General features: G+C 41.7%; 1 protein-coding gene across 1 annotated transcript; it reads left to right on the plus strand.

Moving 5' to 3' along the window:
• The first annotated feature begins 5782 nt into the window (after positions 1-5782).
• Positions 5783-13945, plus strand: pigp (phosphatidylinositol glycan anchor biosynthesis, class P). Its single transcript, XM_055645179.1, has 5 exons — positions 5783-5899; positions 8475-8565; positions 10253-10325; positions 11514-11632; positions 12017-13945. Exons 2-5 carry the CDS (start codon positions 8484-8486, stop codon positions 12223-12225), a joined length of 483 nt encoding a protein of 160 aa, XP_055501154.1. The 5' UTR covers positions 5783-5899; positions 8475-8483; the 3' UTR covers positions 12226-13945.
• Positions 13946-14388: the final 443 nt, after the last annotated feature.

The raw sequence follows: 14388 nt of genomic DNA on the forward strand, positions 1-14388 counted from the left end.
CGTGCTTTCAAGCTTATGTATCTTTTGTCTGATGGGAGCAGGGAGAAAAAGGACTGACCCGGGACATTACAGACTTTAGGGATAGAGTGCGGAAACAGCCCCTTCAGCCCACCAAGTCCGCACCGACTGGCGATCCCCAAACACCACCACTATCCTACATGTTAAAACAAGTTACAATTTTACCAAAGCCAATGAACCTACAAACCTGTGCTTGTTTGAAGTGTGGGAGCAAACCAGTGCACCCAGAGAAAACCCATGCAGTCACAGGGAGAACGTACAAACTCCTACACACGGCACTTGTAGTCAGGATCGAACCTGGGTCTCCGGCGCTGTAAGGCAGCAACTCTACCGCTGCGCCACTATGCCGCCAAGTCTTTGATTATGTTGCCTGCTTTTCCCAGACAGCGTGATGTGTAGATGGAGCCAATGGCAAAGTGTCTGGTCTGTATGATGGACTGGCCCACATCTACAACCCTCTGCAATTTCTTGTTGTCTTGGGCAACGAGATTTTGAATTCAATTTGAGGAACAAAGAACAAGTGGATAATCAATGAATTAAAACTAGTGTACTGTAGGGGCACTGGAGTTTATGAGAAGGATAAGCCTAGATAGAGTGGATGTGGTGAGGATGTTTCCACTGGTGGGAGAGTCTAGGACCAGAGGCCATAGCCTGAGAATAAAAGGATGTACCTTTAGAAAGGAGACAAGGAGGAATTTCTTTAGACAGAGGGTGGTGAATTTGTGGAATTCTTTGCGGCAGACAGCTGTAGAAGCCAAGCCAATGGATATTTTTAAGGCGGAGATTGATGGATTCTTGATTAGTACGGGTGTCAGGGGTTATGGGAAGAATAGAGTTGAGAGGGAAAGATAGATCAGCCATGATTTAATGGCGGAGTAAGCTTGATGGGCCGAATGGCTTAAATCAGCTCCAATAACTTAGGAACTTATGTGTGATCAGACTGACTACACAGAGGTGGTCGTCAAACAAATAATAGCTTGGGAGATATGCCAATGACTGGTCACAGCATATGTATTGAAAATGATCATGTGCACCCAGTAAAGCCATCATAATCCACAATTCATTGTAAATCAGAAAGATATATGAACACTTTAAGAAGGCAAAAGGGTCAATTGTAACATAACCTCCCTTGAGGAAGGGACATGATCTTTACAGTAAATGTTCTGCATTTAGCCCAATCTAACGCTCCATAAATACACCATATCCATAAGATTTCAGAACGGTAGATTATGTTAAATTTGCCAACACTACATCAGTAATTTCTAAGAAGGACATTCAGAAAGCAATAAATTCAAATTTTAGTTAAGACATTATTGGAAAGAAACACTATTGTAATTTGACTACGCACAAAGCTACAGCACCAGAGAACCAGTATCAATAATATTTATCATAAGAATGAGATTCTTCACAAAATGACATGTATACAAAATATTAGGTTCCATTTTATAAACCATAGAACAAAGAGAACAATACCGCACAGTATAAATAAACACTGGCCAACAATGTTTGCGTTAAATTAAATTAATATTTTCTGCCTGTGCATGATCCATACCCGCCTTTCAATGCATCTCTGTGTGCAATGTTCACCTCCATATCTATGTCAAAGCCTCTTAAACACAACTATTGCATCTGCTCTCATCACCACCCAAAATTTGGTGTGGCCCCAGAAATTAATCAGGAAATCCGTTCCGTCATATCCCAATTAATTTTTTCTGTGGATTTTCATCCCAATTTCCATATAGTTTGATAGGTTACGAAACCATTTTGGAGATTAAATAAGAGACAACCACGGATATGTGGGCTCATGTAGATCAGAACAAGTAAGAACAGCAGATCTCATTCACTAAAACAGTGGACATTATTGAATTAAAAAGGAAAATGCTGCGAACACTTAGCATGTCGGGTAGCATCTGTGGAATGAGAAATGGTTGACATTCTTAGGTCTTGGATCCTTGATCAGAACAGGAAAAGAGAGAAACCATGTTGTTTTACAGTGGTGGAGAAGGTGGGGGAAGCAGGGTAGAACAGAGGGAATATTTCTAATGGGGTGTGAGCGATGCCTGACCATTGCAATTAAGCTGAAAGACACAAAATGCTGGTGTAACTCTCCAGTGGCACGGTTTTGCAGCGGTAGAGTTGCTGCCTTACAGCGCCAGAGACCCAGGTTCGATCCTGACCATGGGTGCTTGTCTGTACAGAGTTTGTACATTCTCCCCGTGACCAGTGTGGGTTTTCTCCGGGATCTCCGGTTTCCTCCCACACTCCAAAGGTTTGTCAGCAAATTGGCTTGGCATAATTGTAAATTGTCCCTCGTATGTGTAGGATAGTGTAAGTGTGCGGGGATCACTGGTTGGCTGCAGGGCCTGTTTCCGTGCTGCAACTATAAGCTAAACTAAACTCAGCGGTCATGCATCATCTCTGGGGAAAAGGAATAAACGACGTTTTGAGTCGAAATACTTCTTCAGGCTGGGGAGAAGCCCTTCTTCAGAACATTCCGACCCAAAAAGTCACCTATTCCTTTTCACCAGTGATTCTGTCTGACCCACTGAGTTACTCCAGCATGCTGTGTCTATCTGCAGTATAAACCAGCATCTGCAATTCCTTCCTACACATATTGCAATTAAGTAGCAATTAAAATAAGATTAAGCTCTTTTGTCTTTTGAAAAGTGCTGCTAACGATAAGGCTTTGAGACATGTCCAGCAGGCCAAACTATTGAAAAACAAAGAAAAGATGAATTGCTCTAAAAAATGATGACAGACAGAAATGGTCAGACGTGTATCAGTATGAAAGAGCGAGAGGGAGTGAATTGTCTAAAGCTAGAGAACTTGATATTGAGCCCTGAGGGCTGCACTGTGCCCATATGGAATATGAGCTGTTGTTCCCTCAGGCTTGTATTGGGCTTCATTGTAACAGTGCATGGAGTACCAGACAGCAAGGTCAGAGTGGAAGCGTGTTGATTAATTAAGGTGACAGGCAATCGGAAGTATAGTTTAGAGATATAACATGGAAACAGGCCCTTCGGCCCAACGAGTCCATGCCATGAATGATCAACCGTTCGCACTAGTTTTAGGTAGTATATCAACACTATTAGGATGCACCATGTCAACACTATATCAGTCATTTCTAAGAGGGACATTTAGAAAGCATGCCCCTCTTACTCATCCCACTTACTCATTCACACGTAGCAATTTACAGAGGCCAATTAAATTCAAACCCACATGTATTTGGGTTGTGGGATGAAAACCGGAGCATCTGGAGGAAACCCAGGCAGTCATAAGGAGAATGTGCAAACTCCACACAGACAGTACCCGAGGTCAGGATCGAACCCGGATCCCTGGCGCTGTGAGGAAGCAGCTTTACTGCTGCGCCACCGTGCTGGCCTGGGAAGCTTAGAGTATCCCTTGTGGACTGAGTGCAGGTGCTCCGCAAAATGATCACTCAACCTGTGTTTGGCTTCTCCAATGTAGGGCACTGAATGGAACACTAGATTAGAAGTAGTGTTCTCTTTGCTTGGCCACTCCCCTCTCCCAGCCCAGAGGTTTCCTGATGGTAACAAACACAACCCTGGTCACTGGCTTTCGACTTTGTCACTACAGAGAGATCTCTGTGCTGGGAGAGATGTGCATCTGAACAAATGGGAGGGAGACAGCAGCTTCCATCTCATTCAACAGGAGTCAACGAGGGAGACAGTGGGATCTGGACAGAGTGCAAACACTTCCAGCAGGTGCTAGCAGTTCTCCACAATGGTCACACTCTGTGTGCCAGCCCTTTTCTCCAGAGATGCTGCCTGACCGCTGAGTTACTCCAGTCAAGGTGTGGGCCTAAGCTCCACATCTCAGAACTGAGCGGCCACACTGCTCACCCCAGGTTGTCCAACGCTTTGGCATAAAGCACCATTGAACCACTTCAGCAGCCTCTCCACACTAAGTCTTGCTGTGAAGCATTGCTATGGGAGCACCTGTAGAGGGGAGGGATTCAACCCCAAGTTCCCTCTCCAGCAGCAGGCAGAGTGGGTAGGGGAGGAATTCAGGCCAGGTTCCCGGCCTAGAGGCTCACAGACCAATGGATGCCTTTCTTAAAGTGCAGTTGAATACATAGCTGTGAAAATACGAAATGGAAGACCAAGAGTCATCGAGTCATAGAGCGCAGAAACAGGCCCTTCAGCTCAACGTGCCTATGCCAAAAAAACGGTCCCATCTACACTAGTCCCACCTGCTTGCGTTTGGCTCATATCCCTCTAAACCCTATCCTATTCATGTACCTGTCTAAATATTTCTTAAAAGTTGCGATAGTACTTGCAAAAAAGCACTACCACAAATCAGTGGTCGACAAGGACAGTGCAAAGCAGCACATTAGTGCAGTTATTAGCGTTATTTCAGTTGAGTTTAAAATTTGCATTTGTTTGTGGCTTTTGAGATGTTTTCTCTACCTTTGAGTTTATATCTTTGATTTACTGTTTCTGTGAGATGACTACTATACTATTTTCCGGGTATCCAAATGCACTCCCTGAAATGAAAGTAGGTGATTTGATATATTTACTTGAATGTGAAAATTTAAAGGTCTTAAGGGAGATAAATAAGTTTGATTGTGTAGCTCTTTTAAAGAATTGACAAAGGCAGGATTACCCTTCCCACTCTCCATAGATGCAGCCTCACCCTCTGAGTTTCTCCAGCAATTTTTGTCCACCTTCGATTTTTCCAGCATCTGCAGTTCTTTCTTAAACAAATGATTACCCAAATGTTGGATTATCCTCGTTGGATGATTTTAGGAACAGCTGGGATAATATTGCGTGCCACATTTGCCAATGCACCAATTTTCATAAATTCATAGGTTATAGGAGCAGAATCAGGCCATTCGGCCCATCAAATCGACTACACCAAAGTTGGCACAAAAAGTCCATTCCTTCTCTCCAGAGATGATGTCTGTCCTGCTGAGTTACTCCAGCATTTTGGGTCTATCTTCGGTGTGAACCAGCATCTGCAGTTCCTTCCTACACAAGTCTGCTCCACCATGCAGTCATGGCTGATCTATCTCTGCCTCTCAACCCTATTCTCCTGCCTTCTCCCCATAACCCCTGACACCAGTACGAATCAAGAATCTGTCAGTCTCCGCCTTACAAATATACAATACAATACAATACAATACATACAAATATCCATTGACTTTGGTGCCTTCCCACACAGTGGAGAACTTTGATTCTGCTGTGTGGGGATGTTTTATGTCAAACCCTATAGTGTGTTGTGTCCCTTTTTTTTATTGTATGGCTGTATGGAAATTTCATTTCACTGTGCCATCTGGCACATGTGATGAATACATCTATCTTGTATCTTGTATCTTGTAAACAAATTGCTTGTCCACGCTCAATCTGCGCGCTAGTTAATATATAACTCTTAACCATATAACCATATAACAATTACAGCACGGAAACAGGCCATCTCGGCCCTACAAGTCCGTGCCGAACAACTTTGTTTCCCTTAGTCCCACCTGCCTGCACTCATATCATAACCCTCCATTCCCTTCTCATCCATATGCCTATCCAATTTATTTTTAAATGATACCAACGAACACTTGGATGCATTTTATATAACTGAAATACACCACATCTGTATTCCATGCAACAGCCGTAATAATTATGCAAACTGCACTATTTGCATTTATTCTATTGAATCAACGCTGCATTTGTGTTCTTTCTGACTATCGTGTATCTGCAATCCCCGCATCTCTGGTTTGCAGCTGGCGGTCTTTGGTCCCGGGCTCGGGCCCAGTCTGGCGCATGCGCACTGTGCAGCGGCCGCCGCCGCCGCCGCCATTACAGCCGGCATCTCGCTGCCTCCCATTGCTGCTCCACGGCCGTCCTGTACTTGTCCGGGCTGTGCGTTGGTAGGTGGCCCGGGTCAAATGCCGCCGCCGCCGCCTCCTCCTCCACCTGCGGCCCGGGGAGGGTTGGGGGATGGGAGGCAGGAGGAGCAGGTGGAGCAGGAGCAATGGGGAGAGATGGCAGGGAGGCGCAGGGCATGGGGTATACAGGGGGTAGGGCACATGTACTGGGTGTAAGGTTGTACAGGGCACATGTACTGGATATAAGGTGTACAGGGCACATTGTACTGGGTGGAAGGTTGTACTGTGTACAGGGCACTTGTGGTAGAGGAAACATTGTGGGTAAGGAGTGCATTGTACAGAGTACAGGGCGCATTTGTTCAGGGTACATGGGCACAATATGCAGGGTGCAGGGCATATTGTACTTAGAAACATAGAAACATAGGTGCAGGAGTACGCCATTCGGCCCTTCGAGCCTGCACCGCCATTTAATATGATCATGGCTGATCATCCAACTCAGTATCCCGTACCTGCCTTCTCTCCATACCCTCTGATCCCCTTGGCCACAAGGGCCACATCTAACTCCCTCTTAAATATAGCCAATGAACTGGCCTCAACTACCCTCTGTGGCAGAGAGTTCCAGAGATTAAGTACTGGGTATAAGATGTACAGGGCACATTGTACGGTGCAGGGCATGGGGTACAACCTAGTACAGGGCACATTCAGCTGGGTACAGGGCAGGTTGAACTGTACAGGGCAGATTGTACTGAGTATAGGGTGCAATGTGCAAGGTATAGGTGCAGGGCTGCAGCTGGCACTCATCAATTATTTTACAAAAGCTTTACATGCAGTCAGGAACAGGACATTTCCCAGAAACACAAGGAAGTACAGGTGCTTAGAATCTTAAACAAAAACATAAAGTGCAAGAGGAACTCAGTGGGTCCTGCAGCATTTCTGGAGGGAATGGACAGACACAAGAAACTACAGATGCTGGAGTCTGAAGTAGGATCTGCGCATTTCCTCCACAGATGCTGCCTAACCCACTGAGCTCCTCCAGCAAATGCACACAAAGTGCTGGAGTAACTCAGCGAGTCAAGCAGCACCTCTGGAGAACATGAATAGGTGACGTTTCAGGTCTGGACCCTTCTGTGTGATTGTAGTGTAAAGGGGGGGGGTGAAATCTGGAAGAAAGCAGGTGGGACAAAGTGTGGCAGGTATTTCCTTTTGTGTAAACCAGCATCTGCAGTTCTTTGCTTCTATGGTTTACTCCAGCACTTTGATTTTTACAGAAAGTATCAAACAGCAAGTTTAAAATTTAGACAAGTGTGAATAAGTCGGAGGTACATGAAAATTAAAAAAACTACTGCAGGTGCTGCAAATCTGAAACAAAAAGGTTGTTGGATATACACAGCAAGTCAAGCAGCATCTGTGGAGGGAGAAACTGTCAACGTTTCGGGTACCTCGAAGATGCTGCCTAACTTGGAGTGTTTTTTTTTGCATTTTATGTTTCTGAGTAACTTTGGGGTAGATGTGATTTGTTGTAAATGTATTAACACTTGGCTGTTACTCCTGTAAAAACCCACGACCCAGCCGAGTGTGTGAATTGGAACACTGATATAATATTTAATTTCATAATCAGGGAGCTTCGGTTTTTGTTGGGTTTGTCACGATGAACACCAAGAGATTCATTTATTTGAAATTGCCAATCATTATATTGACATCAAGCTCCCTCTCCATTCCCTGCTCTTCCTTTGGATTGCTGATGGTGTTTCTTCAAAAATTACCTGTCTTCTAGAAGGGGGTGGCACGGTGGCACAGCGGTTGAGTTGCTGCCTTACAGTACCAAAGGTTCGTGTTCGATCCTGTCTATGGGTGCTGTCTGTATGGAGTTTGTATGTTCTCCCTGTGACCGCATGGGTTTTCTCCGGGTGCTCTGGTTTCCTCCCAAACTCCAAAGATGCACAGGTTTCTAGGTTAATTGTCTAGTTAAAAAATGTCCCGAGTGTGTCGGATAGTGCTAGTGTAAGAGGTGATCGATTGTTGGTCATCACGGATTTGGTGGGCCGAAGGGCCTGTTTCTCCGCTGAATCTCTAAAGTAAAATGAAGAAAATACTGGAACATTTTATTGCATAAAATCTCACTGAGTTATGTATTTAATCAAAATTAAGTGAAATGGATTCCATAATCTTCATTCCAGCAACTTTAGATTAAAATTGAATCTAGGTTGTTATATTAAATAAAACTTATCTATACAAATTGCTAAAATAATTAATTAAAATCTGGGATTGTTGCTGGCTAGATTGGAAAGTGAAATAATTTGTTAGTATTTAAGCAGAAGATCTGCTCAAGATATGATTTCTTGTTTTGCGTTTCTATGTAATTGTCAATCAATTATTGTATTGACACCAAGTTTGTCAGCATTGAGGACAGTATTAACATAAATATCTCCTCATGGCATGATTAGAATAGGTGGGCTGAATGTTGCCTCTCGAAAATGTCTATGACATTTTATTTGTCTAAGTTGTACAATAAACCAGTGTACAGAATGAGATGTAATTTACAATTTAATAGTTTAACCATGTGGTGTAACAGGATGTCCAAAGGATATCTCAGAATATGTTAATTTGTCTGTCTTAGACATGAACAATGGTGGTGACCTCCCCTTCGCCGTTACCTGAGAGGGCAATTTATGGATTTGTTCTGTTTCTCGCCTCAAAGTTTGCATTCAGTAAGTAAGGCAGCACAATTTATTTAAAAAAAATGGATTTTGTTGACGGTCTATGGAAAGTGTTTTGCAAAATCATAGTTATTATGTTCCACTTTAACACAACCTTTAGTGTCCCCCCCCCCCCCCCCCCCCTGCTCTGTGTCTGTCCTAATTTCAATCAGTATTGTAAACCTTTATCTTGATGAACACTCACGGCCTGAGAGGAATATTTTATTTGATCAGGCTATTTGCCATGATAATCCAAACCTGCTAGAGCAAATGTCAGCAGAGATTAGTGGGGGAAAAAAGATGCGGTGCAGCAACGGAGATAGACATAAAATGCTGGAGTAACTTAGTGGGACGGGCAGCATCTCTGGATAGAAGGAATGGGTGACGTTTCGGGTTGCGACCCTTTTTCAGAAGTCACCGTGACCAAGTTAGGGCAAATTAGAACATAAAACTACAGTACAGATGTGCCTACTCAAAAGTCTCTTAAATGCCATTATTATACCTGTATTCACACCACTCCCAGCAACCTGTTTCAGGGACTCGCCATCCTCTGTAAAAAAACAACTTGCCCTGCACATTTTCATGTTTAAAGAATATGATATATATATATATATATATATATATATATGATATATATATATATATATATGAATATATCATAGAATGTAGAAAGATGTAAAAACATTTTTAATTGCCCATCCTTTGGAAGAAGTATTTTCCATCATAGAGTGATCAGTTACTAGGGAGCATAGATTTAATGTAGAAGGTGTAATAGAGAAATATTTGAGGAATGGGGTTTTACAACAGAATAATGGGATTTTTTACCTTATTGTTTGAAAGAATAGTTTAATAAGAGTAACATTTAATAAGCGTCTGGATGAATACCTGGTGCCTTAACCTCTGAATATATGACTTGGTGGAAAGCGGACTTTTTTTCAGATGGCATGGACACGATGGACCAAATGGCTTCTATCCAAACAATTACTATGATGCTATTCATATAATTAAAATTTAGTCAGAATCATTTTGGTTGCATTTAGAGTTGCTCTTGGATTTGTGGTACATTTATATTATAATTGCAGTGTGTGTGAATCAAAAAGTGTTTGCATCAGTGCTGCAGTTGTGGCATTATTGGAGTCATACAGCACGAAACAGGCCCTTCAGCCCAATTTGCCCCTGGCACCAAGATGCCCATCTATAGTAGTCCCACCTGCCTGCGTTGGGCCCATATTCCTCTAAACTGTATCTATTCATACATCAATTAATGTACTCAAGAGTAAATAGAAAGAAAGCAATAAACATTATTTTAGCCTGTGTTTTCACCTTTCCAACTGAGATTAATCTGCCAAATAATCTTAATGTTTTAGTTTTTTGTAGAGATACAGCGGGGAAACAGGCCCATCAACCCGCCGGGTCTGCGTCGACCTGCGATCCCCGCACATTAACATTATCCTACAGACATTAGGGACAATTTTTACATTTACCAAGCCAATTGACCTGCAAACCTGTACATCTTTTAATAAATAAAGCATTGAAAATGATAATTGAACCATTTTAGCAATAATTCAAAACGAATAATCAAATGATTTAAAAAGGAAGAATTAAATTTGCTTAAGACATTAGATGGGGAAAGGTCATGGAAAGAGATTGTTGTTGTGCCAATGCATTTTTGCAGTGATTTATTATTCTCACTTCACAGTTCTGTATCTAGTCTGGGCCTTTGTTCCTGAATCGTGGTTGCACTCAGTGGGTCTCACCTATTGGCCACAGAAGTAAGTGTTAACATAAATTATGTCAATAATCTGGGTTCAATATAATGTATACATTGCATACAATTTATGATATACACAAAATGCGGGAGTAACTCAGCAGGACAGGCAGCATCTCTGAAGCGAAGGAATGGGTGACGTTTCAGGTCGAGACCCTTCTTCAGACTGATGGATTTTATATTTATAATGTACTACTAATTATTAATTGAGTATCAATGTCAGATTGGTATTAGTTTTAATGAGAATTTGCATACTGCGGAGATAGAATCATATAGACATACGGCCTGGAAACAGATCACTTAAGTTAGTCCCATTTGTCTACATTTGTCCCGTATCCATTTAAATCTTTCCTACCCTTACACCTTGTCCAAATATCTTTTAAATGCTGTTAATGTACCTGCCTCAACTACTTCCTCTGGCAGCTTGTTCCAGATACCCAACACGCTCTGTATGGAAAAATTACCTCTCAGTTTCCAATTAAATATTTTCCTTTTCACTTTAAACTCCTTTACTCTGAATTTGTCAATTTACCCTATCTATTCACCTCATGATTGTATACACCTCTATGAGATCATGCCTCAGCCTCCCGTGCTCCAAGGAATAAAGTTCTAGCCTGCCCAACCTCTCCCTATAGTTCAAGCCCTCAAGACCTGGCCACAACCTAGTAAATATTCTCTGCAAACTTTCCAGCTTAATGACATATTTTGTGTAGCAGGGTGATCTAAACTGAACATAAGTACTCCAAGTGATGTAACTGTAACTGTAGCATATTGTCCCAACATCTAGACTCAATCAGATGAAGGCAGCGTGCCTAAAACCTTCTTCACTTCCCTAACTACCTGCAATGCCATTGTCAGAGAACTATGTACTTGTACTCCTAGATCCCGCTGATCCAGTACACTCCCCAAGGCCCAAGCATTCACGGTGAAGGTCCTGCCCCTGAGGCCGTCAGTAATTTTTAATCAATATGAATAATTTCTTGCCGAGTGCCAACTTTTTCAAGAACCAAAGATAAAGCAAAGAAAATATATGTATATGGATGCAGACATTTTAATAAGCCAAGAGGCCAAATTTAAAAAAATATTAATATGCAGCATCTTAGCATCGGCACTATTTAAAAACGATATGCACATTATGATGGATTGTATTACTCATTTTATTTATGATTTAATATATGAATATTTTTCACAGGTATTGGGCTGTTGCCTTGCCTATCTATCTTCTTGTCGTCATTGTAATTGCTTACATTTTACTCTGTGGAGTTAACATGATGAGCACAGCGCCGCTGGCCTCTGTAGATACTGTCACTGGTGAGTTTGAATGTCAGACACAACAAAGTGGTAGTGTGGCAATTGAAATGGTCAGGAATAACATTATGACCAGATAAGTTGGTTAGGTGGTTTCTTCTATTGCAAATAATTTAATGTGCGTTTAAACACATGGGCGGCACTGGCTTTTTTCCTCTTTGAAAAATCCCCAAATTTTTCTCTGATCTAAAGGAAATATCCCAGCTTCCCTCATCTCTAGATATGAATATTAAATATTTGGTGCTCAAATCTGTGTCATTTCAGTACACACATATGCGAAAAGGTTAGTTTTGTGTAATGGTTATTCATATTTATTGTAACTGAGAATTCTATAGTAATGTGGCTCATCGGTTTCTGTCTTTTATTAGAAAATATTTTTCTTCTCAGACAGTTATGCAAAAAGCCAACAGAGCAAACCGTATGTTGAAGGAGCAATCCCTGGTCTGCAAGATGTTTCCATCAGTGAGGTCAATCGAATTTTCTTCCTTTCTACATCTCACGAGGCAGCTGGTGACCAGACAGTGACATGGAGGTCACACGCCGCGAGACATGTGGATCCCCTGACTGAAAACTCCAGTGATACTTCAGACCTCTAACATGTTGTAATAATGCCGTGCGTTTACTGTCATCGAAAGCCATTTATTCTGCAATTTTGTGCAGATATGAATTTTTTTTAAATGCCATATTTGTAGAAATGAATAAAATGTTGGTTTCCACTAAAGGCTTAGATAAGTATACTAAATTGTATACCAGTAAGCCTTAAAAAACACGTGGATCCCAGACCATGCTGAATTAATTGGGGGATTGTGTTTGACCATGCCAACTTTGTTCTTGAGTAAACCATATAATATAACATATAACAATTACAGCACGGAAACAGGCCATCTTGGCCCTACAAGTCCCTACGTCGCAAACTTAATAATTCGGGACAATGTTGTCGGGAGAGAAGAATGAAAAATGTCAAGACTAAATGCCCTTTGCATCTTTTAGTCAGTAGCTTTGACATTCCTTGCTACGCTCTGCAAATGCTACACCTTTGGGCTGCCATATGCATGTAATAGTTCTGTTACAACGTGTTTTCATGCCGCCATTTTGATGTAATGCAATTGATGAATGAGAGAACACTTTGTGTATTAGACAGGCTAAATTTGTTATAACACGATTTCTATAGAGAACTACTTAAAAGTTATTTTAGAAATTGATAGCAGATAAAAAGCAGTCTTGATCAAAAAAACAGTCAAGAGAAAATAAACTTTCCATCTAACCCTTCCCCTTCCCAACCTTCACCAGAGTAATTGGACATCAGTGCCTCTTAAGAACATGTGTGGGAATGAACTGCAGATGCTGGTTTAAACCGAAGATAGACATAGAGACAAACAGCATGGAAACAGGCCCTTCAGCCCTCCAAGTGCTTCCCTACCATGAACCACGTATTTACTCTAATTCTACACTGATCTCATCCACTCTGCCCAGAGTCTACTACTCATCTTCACCTGAGGGACTTTATTTTACAGCAGTCAATTACTTACCGACCTGCACATCTTTGGGATGTGGGAGGAAACTAGAGCACCTGGAGGCAACCTATGCAGACACAGGAAGAATGTGCAAACACCATACAGACAACCCAAGGCCAGGATTGAACCCGGTTCTCTGGCGCTGTGAGACAGAGTCTACCAGCCGCGCCACATGTACTGCCCCTTAATACATTTAGGATGTTCTCTTACACTAAAACCTAATTGAGAAGTACACATGACTACAGCATTATTTAATACCTGGTACTGCAAGATTCAGTCAAAAAAAGAAACAGATGAATGGAAATAGGATGAAATTGACAGGTCTTGATTGCTGGAGCTTGGTTACAGCTCTTAGCTTAGTGGATATTGAGTTTTAATCAGAATGGAAGGAGGAAATTAAGTTTCAGTGTAGCATGTAGCAGGGACCCTGCCAAAAAGAGACACAAGTGCCGCGGTAATTATGTTTTCCTGTTCAAATATCTCGGGTAAATAGCCATTGTCTGCTCATTCTTGTACATGCTGAAAATGCAAGATGTTCAATAAGATAAATGAGAATAAAGAGTAAATTAAACAATAAAAGCTTTTGCCTCAGGTGACTTGCCTTGAGTGCATAGGATCTCATTCACCTTTCCCTCACCCAGGTATTTAGTATGAACAAAAGAACCAGTATCTAACATGAAGTTTACAATTATTAATTTAAATGAGAATTGTGTTTTAATAACAGAAAATTGTATATTGGTATGTGTTTTTGTGAAATTCTTGTGCTTTCGAATAAACTGCATTTTTCATTCTTCAAGAAAAATATTTTGTCAAACACACTGAAACTTGATCATTTTCATGCTATCAGTAAAAGACTGTCAATGTTGCCTAATTCTCTCTGGAAAATGCATTAAGCGGTGGAAAGGTTGTAACTCAAGTGGTGGTCTAGACAGCAAATATTGGAAGTTTACTTGATGTCCATTGTTTCGACGTTGCAGTGACTCCCAATTACTTTTGGAAGATTTCACTCAGACTTCAGACTCCTGAAGGTAGACACAAAATGCTGGAGTAACTCAGTGGGAGAGGCAGCAATTCTGGAGAGAAGGAATGGGTGACATTTCAGATTGTGGCCCTTCTTCACGAGACACCTTGGGTCGTCTGTATGGAGTTTGCACATTCTTCCTGTGTGCATAGGTTGACTCCAGGTGCTCTAGTTTCCTCCCACATCCCAATCTTCAATTTAAGCCAGTTCTTTCCTGTACAGAG

This window comes from Leucoraja erinacea, chromosome 13 (assembly GCF_028641065.1).
Source record: "Leucoraja erinacea ecotype New England chromosome 13, Leri_hhj_1, whole genome shotgun sequence".
In the NCBI taxonomy this organism is placed as follows: domain Eukaryota; kingdom Metazoa; phylum Chordata; class Chondrichthyes; order Rajiformes; family Rajidae; genus Leucoraja; species Leucoraja erinaceus.